The sequence below is a fragment of the Scomber scombrus genome, chromosome 10 (genome assembly GCF_963691925.1).
Source record: "Scomber scombrus chromosome 10, fScoSco1.1, whole genome shotgun sequence".
Classification (NCBI taxonomy): domain Eukaryota; kingdom Metazoa; phylum Chordata; class Actinopteri; order Scombriformes; family Scombridae; genus Scomber; species Scomber scombrus.
The window spans coordinates 27,426,677-27,445,779 of NC_084979.1; the positions used below are offsets into that span (position 1 = coordinate 27,426,677).

Here is a 19,103-nt window from a genome sequence, read left to right on the forward strand (position 1 = left end):
CACACGCACAAAACGCTCTGTCATGGCGTCTTCCAACCATGTTACCCCCACCAACTGTAGCTGGTGGCCCATCTCAGCCATGGATGAAGACGGCAAAATCACAGACGGGGAGGAGTGCGAAGAACCGACGGCAGAGCCCAAACCCTTCAGCAAAGACAGGCTCGTTTTGTATCACTGGACGCAGTCTTTCACCTCCCAAAAGGTAAAGAGAGAGAGAGAAAAAAAGAGCAGGAGCTTGAAAATGGAGGTGGCTCCACGTCTCTTGTATGATATGCTGCTCCAGCGTGTGTATGTGTGTGTTTGTTGTGATCAAAGCATGTTTTTTTCCTCTGTGCATGCACACATACCTCCGGAATATGAATACGATCCTGCAGCTGGGCAGACCTCCCATTTGAGAGGTTTGGCAAAGCGCTGCAGCATGGTGCTCGTGTACTCGACATATAGCTGGATCGGTGGTCATTATTCTGCATAAATCAGCCGTCATATCTCATCAGCTTCCACCTATTAATTGACACATTGAATTACACATTTTATTATTTCATTTTTTGTCGCCTTAAAGCCAGTGGATGCATTTATAACCTCTGTTCTCTGACACATGACAACCTGAATAATTGATTGAAAATGATGTGCAAAACAAACCAAAGGCCACCTTCCCCCCCTTCTGCAGCTGAATCATATCATATGTTATATATATATATATCTATCTGTGGCTTCTTTAAGTCTGCCTTTACATTACCTTTGCAGACAGTGACCTGTTACCTTTCTCTTTAACTGATCGTGAAAGGAAGATGATCAAAATGCTGTCTTTTTTTGGATAAGACATTCAAAACTCAGCATGAAGCTACAGGAAGGCTTTGTGTGTTGGTATGTATGATCAACAGGGCTTTACTTCTCAAATAACCTGATATTAAAGGGCCACTCCGCCAATTTTTTACACATTAAGATACATTTTTCTGGTCATGGTTTGATGTGTAATGTCTTTTGTGGCTCTGGAGGAGCTCAGTCCAGTCTGGGACCCCTGTGATGTCACAGTGATGTCACCAGGGTTAACGCAGTCTTGACCTGGAGGCTGAAGTTTTGAAATTTCAGAAAACCAGTTTGAAGTTTGAAAGGTTTTCTTTCTTCTTTTTTTAACCAGCGTTCATGACATATTGGAGTTTTTGTCTTGTACATAGCGTTCACATCTAGAGCTGCAACGATAATCATTTAGTCTCTGACTATTTTAATTCTCATTGAATAGATCGAGCAATAATTAGGCTAATCAATAATCTAGTTACTATTCAAGACAAAATACAAAATCGTGATGTTCCAGATGTTAAATGTGGATCATTTCTTCTTTCTTTAATCTTCTATGATAGATCATTAATCTTTGGTTAATGGGCTGTTGGTCAGGACAAAACAAGATTGCATCTTTGGCTTCGGGAAACACATTTATCCACATTCTTGACATTTTATAACCTAGACGACTAATTGAGTAATCAAGAAAGTAACTGACAGATAATAAAAAAAATAATCGTTGGCTGCAGCTCTATTCACATCAACCTGTTATAGGTAATTACATTTATGAAAGTGGGATTTTTCTGGAAGCTCTGATATATCCGATTTGGCACTTAATATTACAAAAGTGCATGAAAACCAAACAAACATTGGTGCTTCACGTCAGCTAAAGTCCATCGTTCAGTGTAATTAAACCAACATTTAATGGATATAGTGTCATTGTGTCTGTTCACAGTACTTTAAACTCTCATACGACCAACTCAGTTCTTATACAAGCTTCCTGAGTTGTCCGGGAATTCACATCCAATCTGACATAGTGTGAATGTGGCATACTAGAGAATAAAAGTCATTATTACACTTCCAGTCTAGTGTCTGATCCACTAGCTTCTCTAACAACATGCATCTTCTTATTCAGTATTTCTTCTTTCTTTAATTGGTCTTTCTGAAAAAAGTGTGGTTTAATTTATTCTAAGACAACTACCACAATTGGTATTAGAAACTTAGAGGTTTTAACAAAATTTAAGAACAATTACTTTGTGAGCACACAGAAAACTACAGCTGTCATTGTCACTTACTTTTGTCCTTATCTATAAAACTCACCTACATAATCTTCAAGCCTTTCCTTCAACGAAAAACAACACTATAAGTTATAAATTCAGTCGCCAAAATTGACAAAGTGGTCCGGTTTAGAATTCAGAGGACTTGTTGCAACCCACTGATGTAATTATTTTAAACTTTATAGCCGTTAATCTCTGCTGTCTAAACACTTCTACACTGTTTACTCTTTGTCCCACTGATTGCAGATGATTACAGATGTGTCTGAACTAACCACAGATATTATGTTACCCGTTTAATCTGTCGAGACATTTAACCTACGATGTTGTCAGACTCAGGAAAATGATTTTGTTTAAGGCCACTAAAAAAACAGAAATATGAAATAAACTACTAACCCTCCCTGTAATAAGTGGACAACCCACTCTATCTCCTGAGCCACTGCCATCTCTATTTTAATGGGATTTTGAATTAGTTGTTTTACTTTTGGAAAGAAACTTAAAGTCAGGACACCTCAGGTCCTTACTAGAAAAGACACAATCAAGCTTTAGTGGGGTTCTTTTATGTATTAGTGACTAAAAAATGAGAATATTTCCTTCTTCTTTTCAGCTGTTTATAATTTCCCCAAATTTATGGAAATACAGTACTAAATTGGTGGAGTCTCCCTTTTAAAAAATGGACATTCACTGTTATAAAATGACATTTGGTGCTTCGTCTTTTGGGTCAGGACTCTTGGATTACACTCTTATGATTTAAATCTACCTCTCTGCATATTGCCCAGCATGTAATTAAAACAGCTTTACCTGGGTATCTCCGTTTATTCCCTTCCCACTGTGGACGAAACAACCTTGAGTGGATGCTCTTTCTCCACCTCACCTGCTATATCAGTATTAAGGCTGGATGTTGGCTTACAGCCACTGAGTCTGAGTGGCTGATTGAGCTGGTTGACACTCAGCATAGGTAAACACCTGGCGCGCTGTCACGATTATCACCTCAGTCCTTGAGCTTTAGTAGCTGTAGTGATTTCACAATCATGTGTGACTGTGCTGTCAATGAACAGATTATTGGCTATGTATCTATTGAGCAACACACATATATATCAGTAAAAAACCTAATTATATTTATTTATACGACGGTGCATGTCGTTTGTTGTTATGCAAACTGATGCACGCTTTAAATTTCATTTTGTTGCTTTTAAGAGATTAAAAGGCCGAGCACAAGGTTGTCCACTCCATCAGAACTGGACTGAATATTTTTTTCTTTTTTTGCCTTAATATAACACAAATTCTGTTCAGTGTGATTCGTGATTGGTCAGAATCTCTCCCCAGCACCTTGAAAGACACATTTTATATTTAGTGGATCTTTCGTGACTGGCAAGACTATTTTTCTTTCTGTAAAAAGACAAAAACAGAGTTACAAAGGAGTCACGTCTCCGACAGATCATCAACCGTTATCCCTGTGAAGACACTGTTGTCATCAGATGTTCAGGGGATTATTTACAAGTCTGTGTACGCATCAGCAGGTTTGTGAGGGAAGAGGGAATCTGTGGCATTGAATTTCTCCTGTATTTATAACCACTTCATGACTAACTGATACTGTAACTATCCTCCCATGGCCTGAAGTGGGCCATACTGTATATTCATCTACCTCACATGAGAGATGTATTGTGAGCACAGCAAATATGATAGAGATAGAGACAGATGGAGCTTGATACCCTGGAGTAACAGCACATTTAGTGGCCAGCTTCACAGATCAATACAGCACTGGCAACCTGAAGGCCTGCAGGTTGGAGATTTACACCTTCAGGAGACCTTCTCTGAGACTGTAACACTGCACTGGTTTCTATCTGTGTGGCGTGCAGTGTGTCCTGATACCAGTAAGTAACTGGTCAGTCATTTAAGGATCAGCTTCATGTGATTTCCAAAGTAAAGAAGAAGGTATTTAAGTCTTGAAATTAGATTTATTTATTTTTTGTCTACCACAGCATACATAAACATCTGCTCTATAAATTGCTCGTCAAATCAGAAACCAATTGGAAGAAATGTATATTTTAATTCTTTGGTTTCATGATGGTGCCCCTAGTTTTACATTTATTAGACATAAAACTGTCTGAAATAAATAATACTGATAGTTATCTGTCTATGTAGAACTTAGAGCGAGAGATAAGATGACGTCCTATCATAGACGGTCACACTGAGCCTGATTGCATCCTGATACACAACACAAGAGCCACAGATTCTGAACAACCTACGTTAGCATTCCTGCTAAAGTCTCCTCTTTATCTAACTTAGAAACATGAACACACATCTGGTCCTGCACTTTAGCTGTTGAACGAGCCACCGAACGAAGAAACAAATGACTGCAGTGTTAATTCTGGTGACAAATAGTGTTCGTTATAGTTCTGGCCGACGTTTTTTCACTGACGAAAAAAAGACAATAGCGAAATATAAATGAATTATGTTGACAAAAACGGACAAAACAACATATAAAATGAGATGAAAATGTTAGGGAGAGAGTTGGGAAGAGATCAGACGTAAGGATACATTTCCTAATTTGCATCAAGAGCCCTTGTAAACCATGTGGAGCAATCACTAGTAAAAACACGAAAAGCTTTAAGTGACATTTGCAGATGAGTCATCCCGAAATTCGTGCAACAGTAAGCATACTTAAATGTATTTTTCAAGCTAACGATATTTTATCAGCTAACCCGAGTTGATGCGCTTTTGCTAAACTTGTAATACAATCCTAAATAAACCACTGCTGTCCTGTACTGATTAAATAAGCGAATGACCCAGAGTTGCTAATCTTAGATTTTAAATTAAAATATGGATTAACACGTTAAAGATGTCCTCAAATTGAAACAAATATGTAACAAACAGAAGAAGACACATCTGAAGAAATGTTTACTGATGTGCTCCATAACCTCCTCTCTGAGGGGAGAGGAGGTTATGGAGCGGGAGACAGAAAATTTACAACTTGGTTTTTCCCCTTATTCAACCTCACAGATTCTGATGACAAGGACGGACCACTGAGTGCAAACAAAGTGGCAGAACATTTCAGCAGCTCCTCTAAATGCTCCTAAGTATAAAAGTGTAAAGAACAACGTATCAAGGAGGAGGGCATAGCTAAAAGGATTGGGTCACGGGATTAACGTTCACAATGGCTGAAGATGAGGACTTGATGGAGACAGTAGAGTATATGTGATTATCTAGGTAGAGGAGGCCTAAAGCTGATTGTTGATGCTTTATTATTGACTGAAATTAAGGCCATATTCTTTTATATGAGACTCTTTTATAAAGACATGTTTCATATCACAATAAACCTGTGTCTGTATTGCACATTCAAACCTTAATACTTCCCCATAATAACAGGTCAATAGACGTTTCCTACAGGAGTCCATAATGAGTTTGTAGAGCAATCTGTGCATATAAACAACATTAATTGGTAATTCTAGAGACATGTATAAAATAATGCAGCACACTTTAACTAAACCTGTTAACTATAACCTGTAAATCGTCATGATGAAACTTTCAGATTCAGACGACTCAAATATGACTAAAACTAAACAGCTGGTTAAAACAGCTTAATGCTGGTTGGCAGGAAAGGTAGCCAATAAGCTGCTCAGCTGCAGCACAATAAACAGCAAACCTGTTCTTCAAATCCTCGTTAACAACACATGATGTACAGTAAACGCCTTATACTGGGTTTGAGAAACCTGAATAGGCGTACTCCGATAAAAACCTGGATACTGTTGCATGTAAACACCTTAAACACTTTCATTGTTGGTACAGAACAAAGTTGCTGATTTGGGGAGAAATCAGGACACAAATGCAGATGATTAGAAACCTGGATTTTGTATTCATGGATGCAGGGATATAAATAACCAGTTTTCTTATGTTTCATGGGAACGCCGTTTCCCAGAATAAGAATCAAAATCAGGATATTAAATGCACTGACTGTCTGCCCATGACTTGTAGCTACAGCAGTATGTCTACTTTGTGTGTTGTTCCCTTCGGTGTAACACCCGCACTCTTGTGGCCTGGACGAGACAAATAAAGTGTACTTCTAATATTTCCCATAAGACCTTTTTTTCTTCCCTTTTAATAATAAAAACTATTAACGACGCATTAGAAAACATATGTTCACATTATGTTGACTGAAAAATGGGATGACTGAATGTGATTTCCATTTGACTTTAACAGCAAATGTAATATCATTTATCTTAACTCGCTTTGTATGCATAAGTGAGAGTTTATTTTTACCGTCCAGCAGCCGAACTACTGGGTATGATTACTGTGGAGTGACTAATATTATTATATAACCATCTCTGGTGTTGCAGCAGCCACTGTGTTATTGTGGGCATCACCAATAAGGGACACCTCAGCAGTGTAATACTGGGACCTCAAACATTTGGCAGTTTTATAGAGAAATCCCTGATTTAGTGTTACACTGATGGAGATGTAAAAAGCTTTTTATTCTTTGACATTGCGGCTGCATTCATAGATTTGTTCCCGCTGTCCGATCCTGTGGTAATGCTGTAATTATTGTGTCTAGGTTACTAAGTCATTCAGTTTTATTTCATTACACCATGTCTAGCCACACCGAGCAAAACTCCCATTTTACCCTTCCTCCTAAGCGGCCAGATGTAGCACTCGATACCCCAAGTGTCGTCTCCTCCATTAATCTTATTTCCACTAATAGCTCTCTGTGGATCTTGGTTTATCCTTCATCCAGCTACTGATGTATCCTAACTGTCCTGCATTGTTTTTGCTCAAACTTTAGCACGCTGTAAACCATCATCTCATTATTCTGCTAGACCACACAAACAGTTCAGCTGAGCGTTTTTATTCTATACAACTAAAAAATGATAATGCTTTTATGGCATGAATGTCTATTAGCCACCCTGCTTTGCTTTTGATAATATTGCAATAACTCTTTGTCTTGTTTCTGTTTCACTTCATCAGTTTTCCTCTTGTTTTTGTTGTATTTTACTGTCTGGATAACCTCTTTACTGCAACAGTTCACAATATTTAATACATTTATTCACATATATATTTTGTAAATCATTATATAAAGGGTGTGAGTTTGTTTAGAAAGACAAATGCTTCTTTCCTCTTGTGGATTTGAGTTGTTTTGTTTTGAAAAAAAAGGCAGATAATGCAATCTGCAATAAACTATTGTCTCAACTTTCCCTTTCATCACCCAGACGATTCTGTTACACCGCTGTAACAGAGTTTTGGTCGGTAGCTGTAGCATGCGGTGTCATCCACCTCCTCAGGAATTAAGCATTATCTTGTCCTTGTAATTGCAGGTACGTCTAGTCATTAACGAGAAGGGGCTCGTCTGCGATGAGAGGGATGTGAGTATGCCGCTGCAGGAGCACAAGGAGCCGTGGTTCATGAGGCTGAACCTGGGCGAGGAAGTGCCCGTCTTTCTCCACGGAGACGCCATCATCAGCGACTACAACCAGATTATAGATTACATGGAGAAGAACTTTGTGGGAGGTACAGTGATAATGTGGATCCAATCTAATGATTATGATCGCTTTTTCGTTTTATTTTAACCTTTGATATTAGTTTTTTGTGTTGTGTTTTAGTCAGGCATTCTCTAATTTACTCCAAACTAAGTGACACAGAGCCAAAGCTTTTTGGGGGCCTTTAGGAATATAGGGCTCTTGCTCAAGAAATATGAGGCTATTTTCCAAAGCCTGCAAATGTGAGGTAAAGATCATTCAAAGCCATTCGAGGCCATCTGTCATCCTTGTACAGAGTGCGAGTCTGTACTGTGAAACTTGTGTACTTTTGTAAGTTGTTGCGACAATGTCTTTGCACCAATGTCACCAAGATGAACTCCTCTGATTGGATTAGGTGAAACTCGAATGACCTCTCAGGGGAAATTGTTGGCAGTCAACAAACATGACGCAGATACCGACACAAGAGACGAAATTTAGGATGATGAACAAGCAACAAAATAAATTAGTAAAGAACAACGTCGGCAGCTATTTAAATGTGATGAAGATGGAAGAATATACAAGATGTGAAATGTGCATTGTGACGCAGTGACATGACTCAGATTGAGGCTTAAACAGCCATAAATGTCACCCGGTGCAAGAGGAAGGAAACGTTAAGACGCATACACTAATGCCTGTGTTGTGTTATAGTATCTGTGGGTGGTGTGTCTTATATTATCATCAGCTGAGACATTATGTAGATGTTATGTAATGCCCTGGGAGCTTCAAACCACAAAATGCCTGAGGGAGATTAAGAGCTGGCCAATAACTGAAGAAGCCCCTCATCATTTAGTTTAGTTTGCAGTCACTTGTCTGGAGCAGCGATCCTTGAAAGCTTCGATTTCAGTTGCAGAAGATCTGGTTCACTGCTTGCACAATAATAAAAGGATACAAGGCAGAAATGGACCCTGGTGTTTGATGTCTCAGTCTCATTCAGACCCATTTATTAGAGCCAATTTACACTGTGATGCATTTAAGTTAATACATTTTGAAACAAGTTACTCTTAAGTTATTATTCAGTGTTTTCCAGACTGTAATAGTTCAGTGAAGGTGTATTTCTTTTTTCGTGTTGAACTCGTTTTTAAAACCAGACCTCAAACCGGACATGCTTTTAGCCAGATGTCAATCTGTGGGATAAGAGTTACAGACATGCTTTTTCTCTGCGCTTAAATTCCTAATGAATGCTGGCAACATGGGCTGCAGCTGGGCTGTAAAGTGCAGATGTCTCAGAAAAGAAAAGAGCAGCGCAGAGCAGCACGGTGCCAACTCAGGCTTCTTTACAGTGTTGTTGAGAGGAGGGCTTTTATAGTCAGAAAGCTGTTTGTCGCCTGATGAAAATCCAACAATCGGGTGCCTCAGTTGGTCTTATGCTCGGTCACATTCATCCTGAAAGTGTAAAGCTGTCAGAAGCTGATCTATACGGATGCCCTTCGGGTGCTGCTGTGATATTTCCACCACAGTGCTGCAGCAGACCACCTAGAGGTCCGCTGCATGGCATGGCCAGACCGGCATGCCAATCCTAGGACTGATTACTCAGCTTCCTGGACTCCTGCCAGGTGCAGCTCCACCCTTCGCAAGCTTCACTGTTGGCCCAAACGTCCCCAAGCAGCCAACAGACGCTATCTCTGTTTTGTCAGCACTGCCTGTCCCGTGTTTGCTGGCTGTGACCCTGCGGAGAGATAAACGTCTTCTTCTTTTGTTTCTGTTTTGTTCTTATAAAGTGTTTCTTCTTAGTATTGACTCTCAGCAGCAGATCATTATACAGAATACCGTCTCTTCCAGCCGCACAGCATGTAGCTAACCTGCTGAGTGCTAACTATAGAGTTAGTACAGCAAAATGTGAAAGCCTGCTCTTTCACTAATAATGCTTTTTAAAGGAGTAGTTCAACATTTTGTGAAATTATCTGGAGAACTATTTAAGTGTAAAAATGTCAAGTTATGTGTTTTTTGGGGGAGTTATGTGGCACACAGTATCTTGGCCTGACGCTGTGGCTTTCATAGACCAAGTGGCTACTATCACGACTTTAGGCTGAAGACCAGATGAAGACAAACCATTGCAAGCCAGCCTGTGGTTAAAATTAAATTAAATTAAATTAAAATAATAGTGAAATTAATAATTCATTAGTCACATAATACACCATTATTTTTGACAGCAAGAGAGTGCACACAATTGCCGTGGTCTATCATACCCCTCCTGCCCCTCCCTCTGATCTACAGTGGTAATGAAAACATAGGATAGCTAGTTAGCTTTCTGTTTTGCTTTATTTTTATCAATCAATTAGGTTTAGTCACATGTAATCATATAAGGTACAAACACTATGAAATGTAATGTCATCAGTTCCAACTATTTGAGCTTTACCCATAGTTTAAATAGAATAGAAATAGTAATAAACATAGTTAATTGGAGGAGAGGAAACAACAAAAATAAGACTTTTTCTGATGATGGCAGAAGCAAAAAACAGAATATTTGTCTCTTTCAGCCGACTTGGACGAACAAATTCAGATTTATTTAACCGAGTTGTGTGCACTCTCTGCTGTGAAAGTCTGGTGTGTTGAACTTCAAGTGTGAGACATCATTTTGAAACTTGGCACAAGAAAAACTTTAAAGATAAGGCCGACAAAAGCTGAATCAATCAAGAGGGCAGAGGCCCTGTATGGGAAGCAACACAACATGTTTACAACCCGATGTGCCACCAAATACAGAGGGCAGCTATGAAGTCACGCAGTGCAATGCTACTCATCAACAGAGAGTATAAAGGTCCAAACGTCTCCAAATACAGACCAGAGTTCACGCGGCTCAGCAGAAAAAGGCAGGGACAAGGGTCGCACCAAATCAGTGAGACTGAATTAATATTATTTTGTGCTCTAGTAATTTTCATACATTTGCACAAATAGTAAGGTGTGTGTGTGTGTGTGTAGAGCGCAGATCTTTTTGCATGGGGAATCTAGACTGGGAGACAAGCAGTAGCAGTAAATAAATAAGTAGATCAATGTAAAGTGCAACGCAAACAGCGGCCACTATGCACTCGCTCCAATTGACTCCAATCCAAAAAGTGTTTTTTCTTGAAATAAAGTCAAGAGTCGTTATGGTCCCAATCTCTAACTTCAGGCCCTGTTATAAGTATGCTTCTGGTCATTTTGGGAATAATTGCTTCATTAATGAGATTTGAAAACTTATAGCAACTTTGATGTCTGCTGTGTTTGGCGTTTATTGACGGCTGTGATTGACAGCTGGCTCACTTGCTGCTCCAGGACTCACAAAGAGTCTAACTATGGGGCAGCTGTGGCTCAGGATGTTTCCTTGGACAAGATACTTAACCCCAAATTGCTCCTGATGGATGCCCCAATAGTGTCTGAATGTGTGTGTGAATGTTAGTTTCCCTCTGATGAGCAGGTTGGCACCCTGCGAGGTATCCCCAGCCATCAGTGTGTTAATGTGACTTGTAGTGTAAAAAGTTAAAGTTAACACATTTTAACTAAAGTAGCTAACGCCTAAATGTGCACCGCATGGTGTTCCCTTTGCCTCGGGCTGAAGTAGCGGGGCATGTTTCCAAAGTGTGAAAGGCAACATACCACGCTCCTTATTTGGAAGGTCCTGGCTCCAAATGGAAAAGATTGGGTTGAACATAAGCTGCAACTCTGGACTTCAAACTGACTGCGAGGCAAACCAACGGGTGACATCACACCTGGCTATATCCATCTTTATACACAGTCTGTGGGTTACACTTAATCTGTTAATTAGTGAGTTTTAGAGGTGATTTTGGACGGAGCCAGGCTAGCTTTCCTGTCTTTATGCTAAGCTATGCTAACCAACTGTAAACTCATTTTAAACAGACAGATTTGAACTCTTAGAAAGAAAGCAAATTAATGTATTTCCCAAAATATCAAACTATTCCTTTAAGTTGAGCAACAGCAGATAAATAGAACAGAGCAGGCCAGTAGGGGACTGTTGTAATGAGATATCAGTGTTGCCTAATTAACCTGTTTTATGATATTCTGGCCTCCTCTCACTGTGCATATTATTGTGTTTTTTATCATCTGGATTGTCCTTGAATTTAATCTCATGGGGTTACACAGTGTTGGTTCAGCTCAAGCCTCGCTACTTTTCCCACTCTGCATAATTTCTTAGAGCTTTTTAGTTCCTAGGAGACATTTTTCCGTTCGCTTCAGTATTGTTAAATGTCAGGCTTTGTGAAATGTGACCAATGGTGTGTTTCAGAGAGTGAGGGGTGTCATCTGTTACTAGGTTACCATGCTGTGTCTCTTTGACAGCTTAAGGGAGTATTGTATTATTTTGGGGTTGTGTAGCATAAAGCTTTATGATGGTTGCTTAGAAACCTCAGGTGCTCTGGGAAATGATGAAGTAATAAAATATACGAAGTGCGCAATTGTTCCCTAGATTCTTTTTACTACTTTGTACACATTTTCTTGTGCATACGTGTAACTGTTTCACTGTGCCTGTGCTTGTCCTCAGAGAAACATGCCATAACAGGGTTGTGAGCTATTTTAAAAATGCTTTCTCTGTATGGGTGTTTTTCACATCGGCGTCTCGCCTGCAGAAACGGTGGCTCAGCTGATTCCTGATGCAGACTCGCCTCTCCACGAACGAGTGCAGCAGTACCGCCAACTACTGGACGGTCTGCCCATGGACGCTTACACACACGGCTGCATCCTCCATCCAGAACTCACCACTGACTCTATGATCCCAAAGTACGCCACCGCAGAAATACGTAGTAAGTGAAGCCAGCTCACTGCATTGTGTGGACATGATTGTGCATAATTCTGCATTAATTACAAGTGGAATAGAGTGGATGTTATAAATATTTGCAAAAATAATCTTTGTTTATAGAGCACCTCTTAAAAGCAGCAAATTAAAATGAAAAAGTATAATATCAAGTATTGAATCTTAATTATTATAAAATTCATTTAATTTGATAATAAAATGGGCAAAACAAATTCCTTTTAAGATTTAAAAGAGATTAAAGTAAAGCCAAAAATTAAAAATTTAAAATCAGTACAAGCTCCCCAATAATAGTATCTTGTTATTTTCACACTTTGGTTTGTGGACATATCAAACAAATGAGATATAAAATATATGCTTGTGCTGTTTCCTGTTTCTATGCTAAGCTGAGTTAACCGGCTGCTGGCTGTAGCTTTATATGTGAGAATGGTATCGATGCTCATATCTAACTCTCTGCAAGAAATCTAATTAGTGCATTTCCCAACTTGTTGAAATATTCCTTTAAAAGATAATTTCCTCAGGCAGATTGTTCCAGAGCCTCCAGGCCCTGATTACAAACTGATTACAAAATTTTAAGCCAGGACGATCGAGGAACTCAGGCTACATATACAGTAGTAAAGGCCACAAAGAGCCATAAAAGTAATCAATAAGATCTGAAAGACAATTCTAAACATACTGGGAACCAATGTGAGGAGACTGGTGTGATGTGGTTATTCCTCCCAGCCCTGGTTAAAAGCCTGTCAGGTCAATTCTGTACAGTCAAGGAAGTCGATCAATATATTGTTTTTGTGGTATAATAAGTATAAAGACTGTTAGAATAATCAAGATGTGAACAGATGAAATATAAACAAGACTGTGTTTCTAGAAATATTTCAAACACTGCTCAAAATGTAAATAACCGTCAAACAAAACACCAAGACTTCTTGCAACTTGTCTTGTGATGTGCTCAGACCCAATAACTAGAATTTAATTTCTCTGCAGTTCAGTTTTAGAACATTTTTAGACAAAGACAATCCTATAAAGAGAAATAAACATACCGACATCACTGGATCTAACAATGAGATACAACAGGGTATCGTCTGCATAAGGTGAAAAGCGATGTCATGTCTATGGATGATCTGTGTATAAGACAAATAAAAGGTTCATGTGATGCATCTACAATCAAAATATTCTCATATTTAAATATCTTTAGATTTTAAAATGAGTAATGAGGTCTTGGAAAGTATGGAGCAGAGCCTGACCGCTGATTTCAACATTTGAGGATTTAAAAATGATCGTCTAAACACAATATGTACATGTATGTACTTATAAGGACATTATGCAGTTGAAAAATAAACTTGTTTCATTGTCAAAAGCATAAAAGCAACTTCAACAGTAAAATTATTATCATTATTATTGTTAATTATTATTTATATATGATGTATTTTTCTGTTGGCCTAATAATCCCTCTATTATTACCAGTTCTAGCTAGTTTTTCTGTTCTGTGATGATCAGTTATAGCTTTAAACTTTTCAGATAAACTACAGGTATAATTTCTCTGGTGTAAATCAGACGTGTTTCCAGGTTACTGAATGTAATTAACATATAAAGTGCAGATTGCAGCTATATTTACCATTATGTCAGGTCAGGCAGAAGGAGTGTAACAACTCATTAGATATCTCTTATATAACTCTACTGCCGTGACATTAGCTAGCTTCGTGGCAAACAAGGGAACTAATTTAGCAACAGGCAAAACTGTAGGCATGTGTTTTATAGTATCTGTCAGCATTATACTGACAAGAGAGAAAATGATAAGGCTGTTGCTCATTGACTCACTAGAAACGCCAATTTGGAGTCTTACTTTATCATTGTCCCTAAAAAGTTGTAACATTGTCTAGCTCCTGTAAAACTGAACCTCTGAATGACCAGACACAGACTGGAGTGCAAATGTAGGCTACTGAATCCACTCAGCTGTGTATAACACACACAGGCTTGTGTTCAGAGAATCAAACTGTATCGTGCATTGATGCATGAGTGACTCCATGTGACAGTGTTCTGCTACATTTCACAGCGCATGTTCTCACACATTTGATGTTCAGAGTAGATGCATGTCAGGTATGTGTGTGGTGTGTTAGGATGTGTGCATTTCAAAGGTTATATTCTCATCACTTAAAGAAACTGTTTCTTGGCAACAGAAAATGATAAATATATAAAGTATTAAATGTATGTGCAGAATGTGTTGACAACATAAAAAGTAGATGCTATTTTAGTTTTTGCCTTTTTTTCTGTGTGTATTCGTGTTTTTGAAACACTATATAAAGAGATTATTAGTGTTGTTAACTCTTTTCATTATTCTGGACATTTACAAGCACTCTGTGTGAACGAGCTTCAACTTTGGGACCAACTAGTCTCCCAGAGCAGCAACAAACGACCGGCATTATGAATGCAAAGCTATTCATCTCCCTTACAGCATTTTCCACATCATCGGCAAACAAATCCCTGTTTTTATGTGCACTGTGTGATTAGCATACAGTGTAATTTGACGCTACTCAATACCAAAACCCCTTAACACAGCATAGTGTAGTGCTGCCAGGTTATATATCCCTGCGGTGCTCTTTCCATCAGGTATTGGCCTCGCCATGTAAATCAAATGGCTGGATTAGGTGAAATTCTGCAGCAGAATTAATTATCCTGTTCATCCCGTGTTGTATCTATACAATCAACCCGATGAAGTATTAAATAAAAAACAAATGCATCAGTGATTTTCATGTGTAATTATCCACTAATTTGTTTTTTATGTCAAGTCAGTACTTAAAAACAGTCTTGGATGATTATGCTACAAACTTAAAGGGATAGTTCACAATATTAAAACCGTTTAATATGCCTGGGTATAATAATACAGTGAAATGTTTAGGATGAGACAGGCAGAAGTAATTATATACAATAAGATAAACAATATAGATTAAGACAGAAAACCTCCCCTATAAATAATGAATTTTAAATAGATAAAAGGTGCCAGTGTATAAATAAATGGTAGGCGTTCGAATAGAGTAATTAGATGAAAGCTGTGATACAAATAGTGTAGAGGTTATAAGAAGTCACAATACTGCAGGAGATATGACTGTTTCTTGTCATTCATATTTCAGTAGATTAATAGCACAATTCTTGACACATATTTTCAGTGTAGCTACACTTAAGACTGTCAATGTGTTTCAATCACAATCTAGACTGTAAAATGTCTGAGTGGATGGTGGATTTTTTTACCTTTTAAAGGAAAAAGCTGGTGATATTTTTACTGTCATCAACAAATACAATGAAAAGACCAAAACCAACAATGTGTTAGTCCTTCTCTTATTACTTTCTCCACATCCTGTCTGTGCCTATTGGTTTCTACTGAAGCTGTAAATCTTTGTAAGCCGATCTTTAACATACACTTTTGATTTTAAGTAATTTCCTAAACCAGCTAGACACTGTACGTTACTCAAACAGGAGTAAAAAGTGTATTTTATAATGACTACTCTGAGCTGTAGATTTGGTTCATTAGTAGATACAACAGCAGGATGGTGTATGTGGGATCATCTAAATAACCCAAATTCTGTTCCCATTTCCATCATAATGAAGGAACAGTGGCTCGTTGATGAAGATGCAGTACTTTTTAGACAATAATGGAGCTTTGTGGCACAGAGGAAAACAATATGTCAAGCTTTGGATACACAGAAAATACTTGTTATATAATAGGCTCTTAATAGGATCAACATTGTTGGTTTGAGTCTTTTCATTAGTTTGTTGACAATACGAGAAATATAGAATATCACCAGACTCAAATCCTTTGACAATATGGGCCTCAGTGAAGCATTTGTACATTATAGGCCACAGCTTACATCATACTGTAGATGTCTCACTCTGCCCTCGAGGGACTGTGAATGGAGCACAGATGAGAATAAGCTGATAACTCCTCGGATGATTATTAAACAGTCTGGTCCCTTGAGTGTCTGTTCTGTGCAAAATATGCCAGAAACCACAGTGGATGGGAAGTGCAGGAAATGTCTAATAATCTACTGTAATATCTACAATTTACATCTGACACATGCACACAAAGCTACATTATTTACATTGGTTCAAGTATCAGATTTGTCACACTGAAACTTTCCTCACCCGAGCTGTAGATAAAGACACTATTTGTTTGCTATGTTAATTGTGTGTGTGTGTGTGTGTGTGTGTGTGTGTGTGTGTGTGTGTGTGTGTGTAACTGCAGGACACTTGGCCAACGCTGCGACGGAGCTGATGAAGCTGGACCATGAGGAGCCACAGCTGACAGAACCATATCTGTCTAAGCAGAAGAAGCTCATGGTGAGTTTTGTATTAAAGTTTTTGAAATGTTGTGCATAAGGGAGAGACAGCCACTATGGAACTGAAACCCTTATATTATAAAATTCAGTATATTATCCATTAACAAGTGGACTCAAGTTATTTTAATGGGAATAATTCATGGATTGTAATTATTAAGGCGTTTTAATACTTTTCTGCATGTTTTAAAGATTTGTGAGCACTAGTAGCACTATGGAGGTGTTTTTTTTACACTTGAGCATAATACTAATGATTCTGTAATGTGCCAAGAAATGCAGCGAAGAAGAAGAATGCAAGCTAGTGCACATGGATGTATACTGCAGGATTTTAAAATACTGTAAATGTGGCTTTGCAAAGGAAGGAAATGCATTCAACAGGTTTGTTAGACCTCGAGGAGACATACAGTGTGTTTCAGTGAGTAATAATGAAGGTATAAGAAAACTCAACAGAGTGGCTTTAAGGCCATTTAAGTAAAAAAAAACAGAAACTGACCAAATTAAATTAGGTTTATGTCTTAAAAGGGCCTTGATTTTTCAGCTAATGGCTGTCATGCTATTTTGTAAATTTAACAGTTTGTAAGGGAGTTTTTTTTACCCCTTAATCCACATAGAAATGGCATTAAGATTCCTAACTATATTAAAGTCCATTACTTTATTCTTTAATCCAGCCCACATCTGGAGTAAAGCTATTGAATACCTAAATACTGAATATAGATCCCTTAAAATATCATTAGTTTACACTTTAAAATATTTCAGACCCTTTAACTGTGTGTAGGAGCAAAGAAATGTAATGGAGATATTATGTGGACAGCTTTGTTTACTCCTTAATATTTTGTGATGGACAATCCCAAGTCGAACTTACACTGGCTCTCTGACAGATAATGTTTCTTTTTCCAAATGATGTTGGACCTGCATGGTTATTACATTGCAAGGCTGCAGCTGGGAGAAATTTCATCATTAAAAGCCCTTTAGCAGTTTTTCCTCTAATCACACCACTGGAGAGCTGAAAAACATTCTGCAGCATGCAAAGCCTGTAACACTGGTACCTTTGACCTAAATACAGCTCGTGTTCCCTGGAGAAAACGTCCAGATGTACTAACCTTGTTTTCATCTGTTAAAAAAACCTGTTGGATTCTGTTAAGAGTAGGAAGTGAAACGTCAAAAAACAAAACAACAACAACCAAAAAAAACATATTATACATGATCACAAAGCTGGAAAAACAAGTAGCTGTTTCACCAGTGTTTTAAAAACATGAAGCAGGGATCAGATTGAAACATGACCACAACCATCGGATGGATTGGTATGAAATCTGGGAGAGGAAATAGGAATAGGAAACTATTTTAGTAATCAAGAAACTCAGACAATAAAGTAAAAAGCTTTTTAAGCAAAAATGCCCAAAAAAAACGGTCTGTTTGCGGCTTCTGAAATATGAGGATTTGATGCTTTTTTTCTGTCATGTTGTGCATAATAATAAACTGAATATTTGGGTTTTTTTGGACGCTTCATCAGACAAAACAGTACTTTTAAAGATGTCACAATGAGCGCCAAGATACTATAATGGCTACTTTTCATTATGTTTTTATTACAAAATGATTAACTGAGAAAATAATCAACAGATTAATTGATAATGTAAAACCTGCAGCCAGTTAGCATGCTAAAATGCTAGCTCATCATCAGCATGTTAGCACAGCTGCAGACTCTCAGTCTTGTTTTCCTGTTTTTATCTAATATTGTATCAGAATATCTAAAAAAGACTTGACGTGCAAGTACTAGGGGTTATGTTTTATTAACGTATCGGTGACAGCTACAAATGTCTTTCCTTACAGCGCCTGGAGTAAAATGCACTGTCAGTTTAAAATCATGTTTTTACTTCACAGCGCTGCATAGTGACTGTTGAGATGAAAGGTGTTTGTTTTACGATTGGCAGGCAAAAATCTTGGACCACGATAATGTGAACTACCTGAAGAAAATTCTGGGGGAGTTAGCCATGGTTTTAGATCAAGTGGAGGCTGAACTGGAGAAAAGGAAACTAGAGTATCAAGGTTTGTCCAAATGATTATTATCTGCTATCATAACACCACCAAAATATGTTGCATAAATATGTTAAATTTGTATTTATTTTTCTTCCTTTCAGGTCAAAAGTGTGAGTTGTGGCTATGTGGACCTGAATTTACACTAGCTGATATCTGCCTCGGAGCCTTGTTGCACAGGCTCAAGTTCTTGGGACTTTCTAAGAAATACTGGGAGGACGGCAGCCGATCCAACCTGCAGTCCTTTTTTGTGCGCGTGCAAAAACGCTACGCTTTCCGCAAGGTCTTGGGCGACATCCACACGACCCTCCTGTCCGCGGTCCTACCCAACGCCTTCCGGATGGTAAAAAAGAAGCCTCCGTCCTTCTTCGGGGCCTCTTTTCTCATGGGCTCCCTGGGAGGAATGGGCTACTTTGCCTACTGGTATTTAAAAAAGAAATACATGTAG

At 38.3% G+C, this 19,103-nt stretch overlaps 1 protein-coding gene across 4 annotated transcripts; it reads left to right on the forward strand.

The window, feature by feature from the left end:
* On the forward strand, positions 1–19,103 carry gdap1l1 (ganglioside induced differentiation associated protein 1-like 1). Of its 4 annotated transcripts, XM_062427470.1 has the most exons (7): positions 1–202; positions 1,834–1,842; positions 7,361–7,553; positions 12,118–12,291; positions 16,534–16,628; positions 18,553–18,667; positions 18,760–19,103. In XM_062427470.1, exons 1-7 carry the CDS (start codon positions 23–25, stop codon positions 19,101–19,103), a joined length of 1,110 nt encoding a protein of 369 aa, XP_062283454.1. In that variant the 5' UTR covers positions 1–22. The 4 variants fall into 4 exon arrangements, with proteins under 4 accessions (XP_062283454.1, XP_062283455.1, XP_062283456.1 ...); XM_062427471.1 differs by lacking the exon at positions 1,834–1,842; XM_062427472.1 differs by lacking the exons at positions 1,834–1,842; positions 12,118–12,291.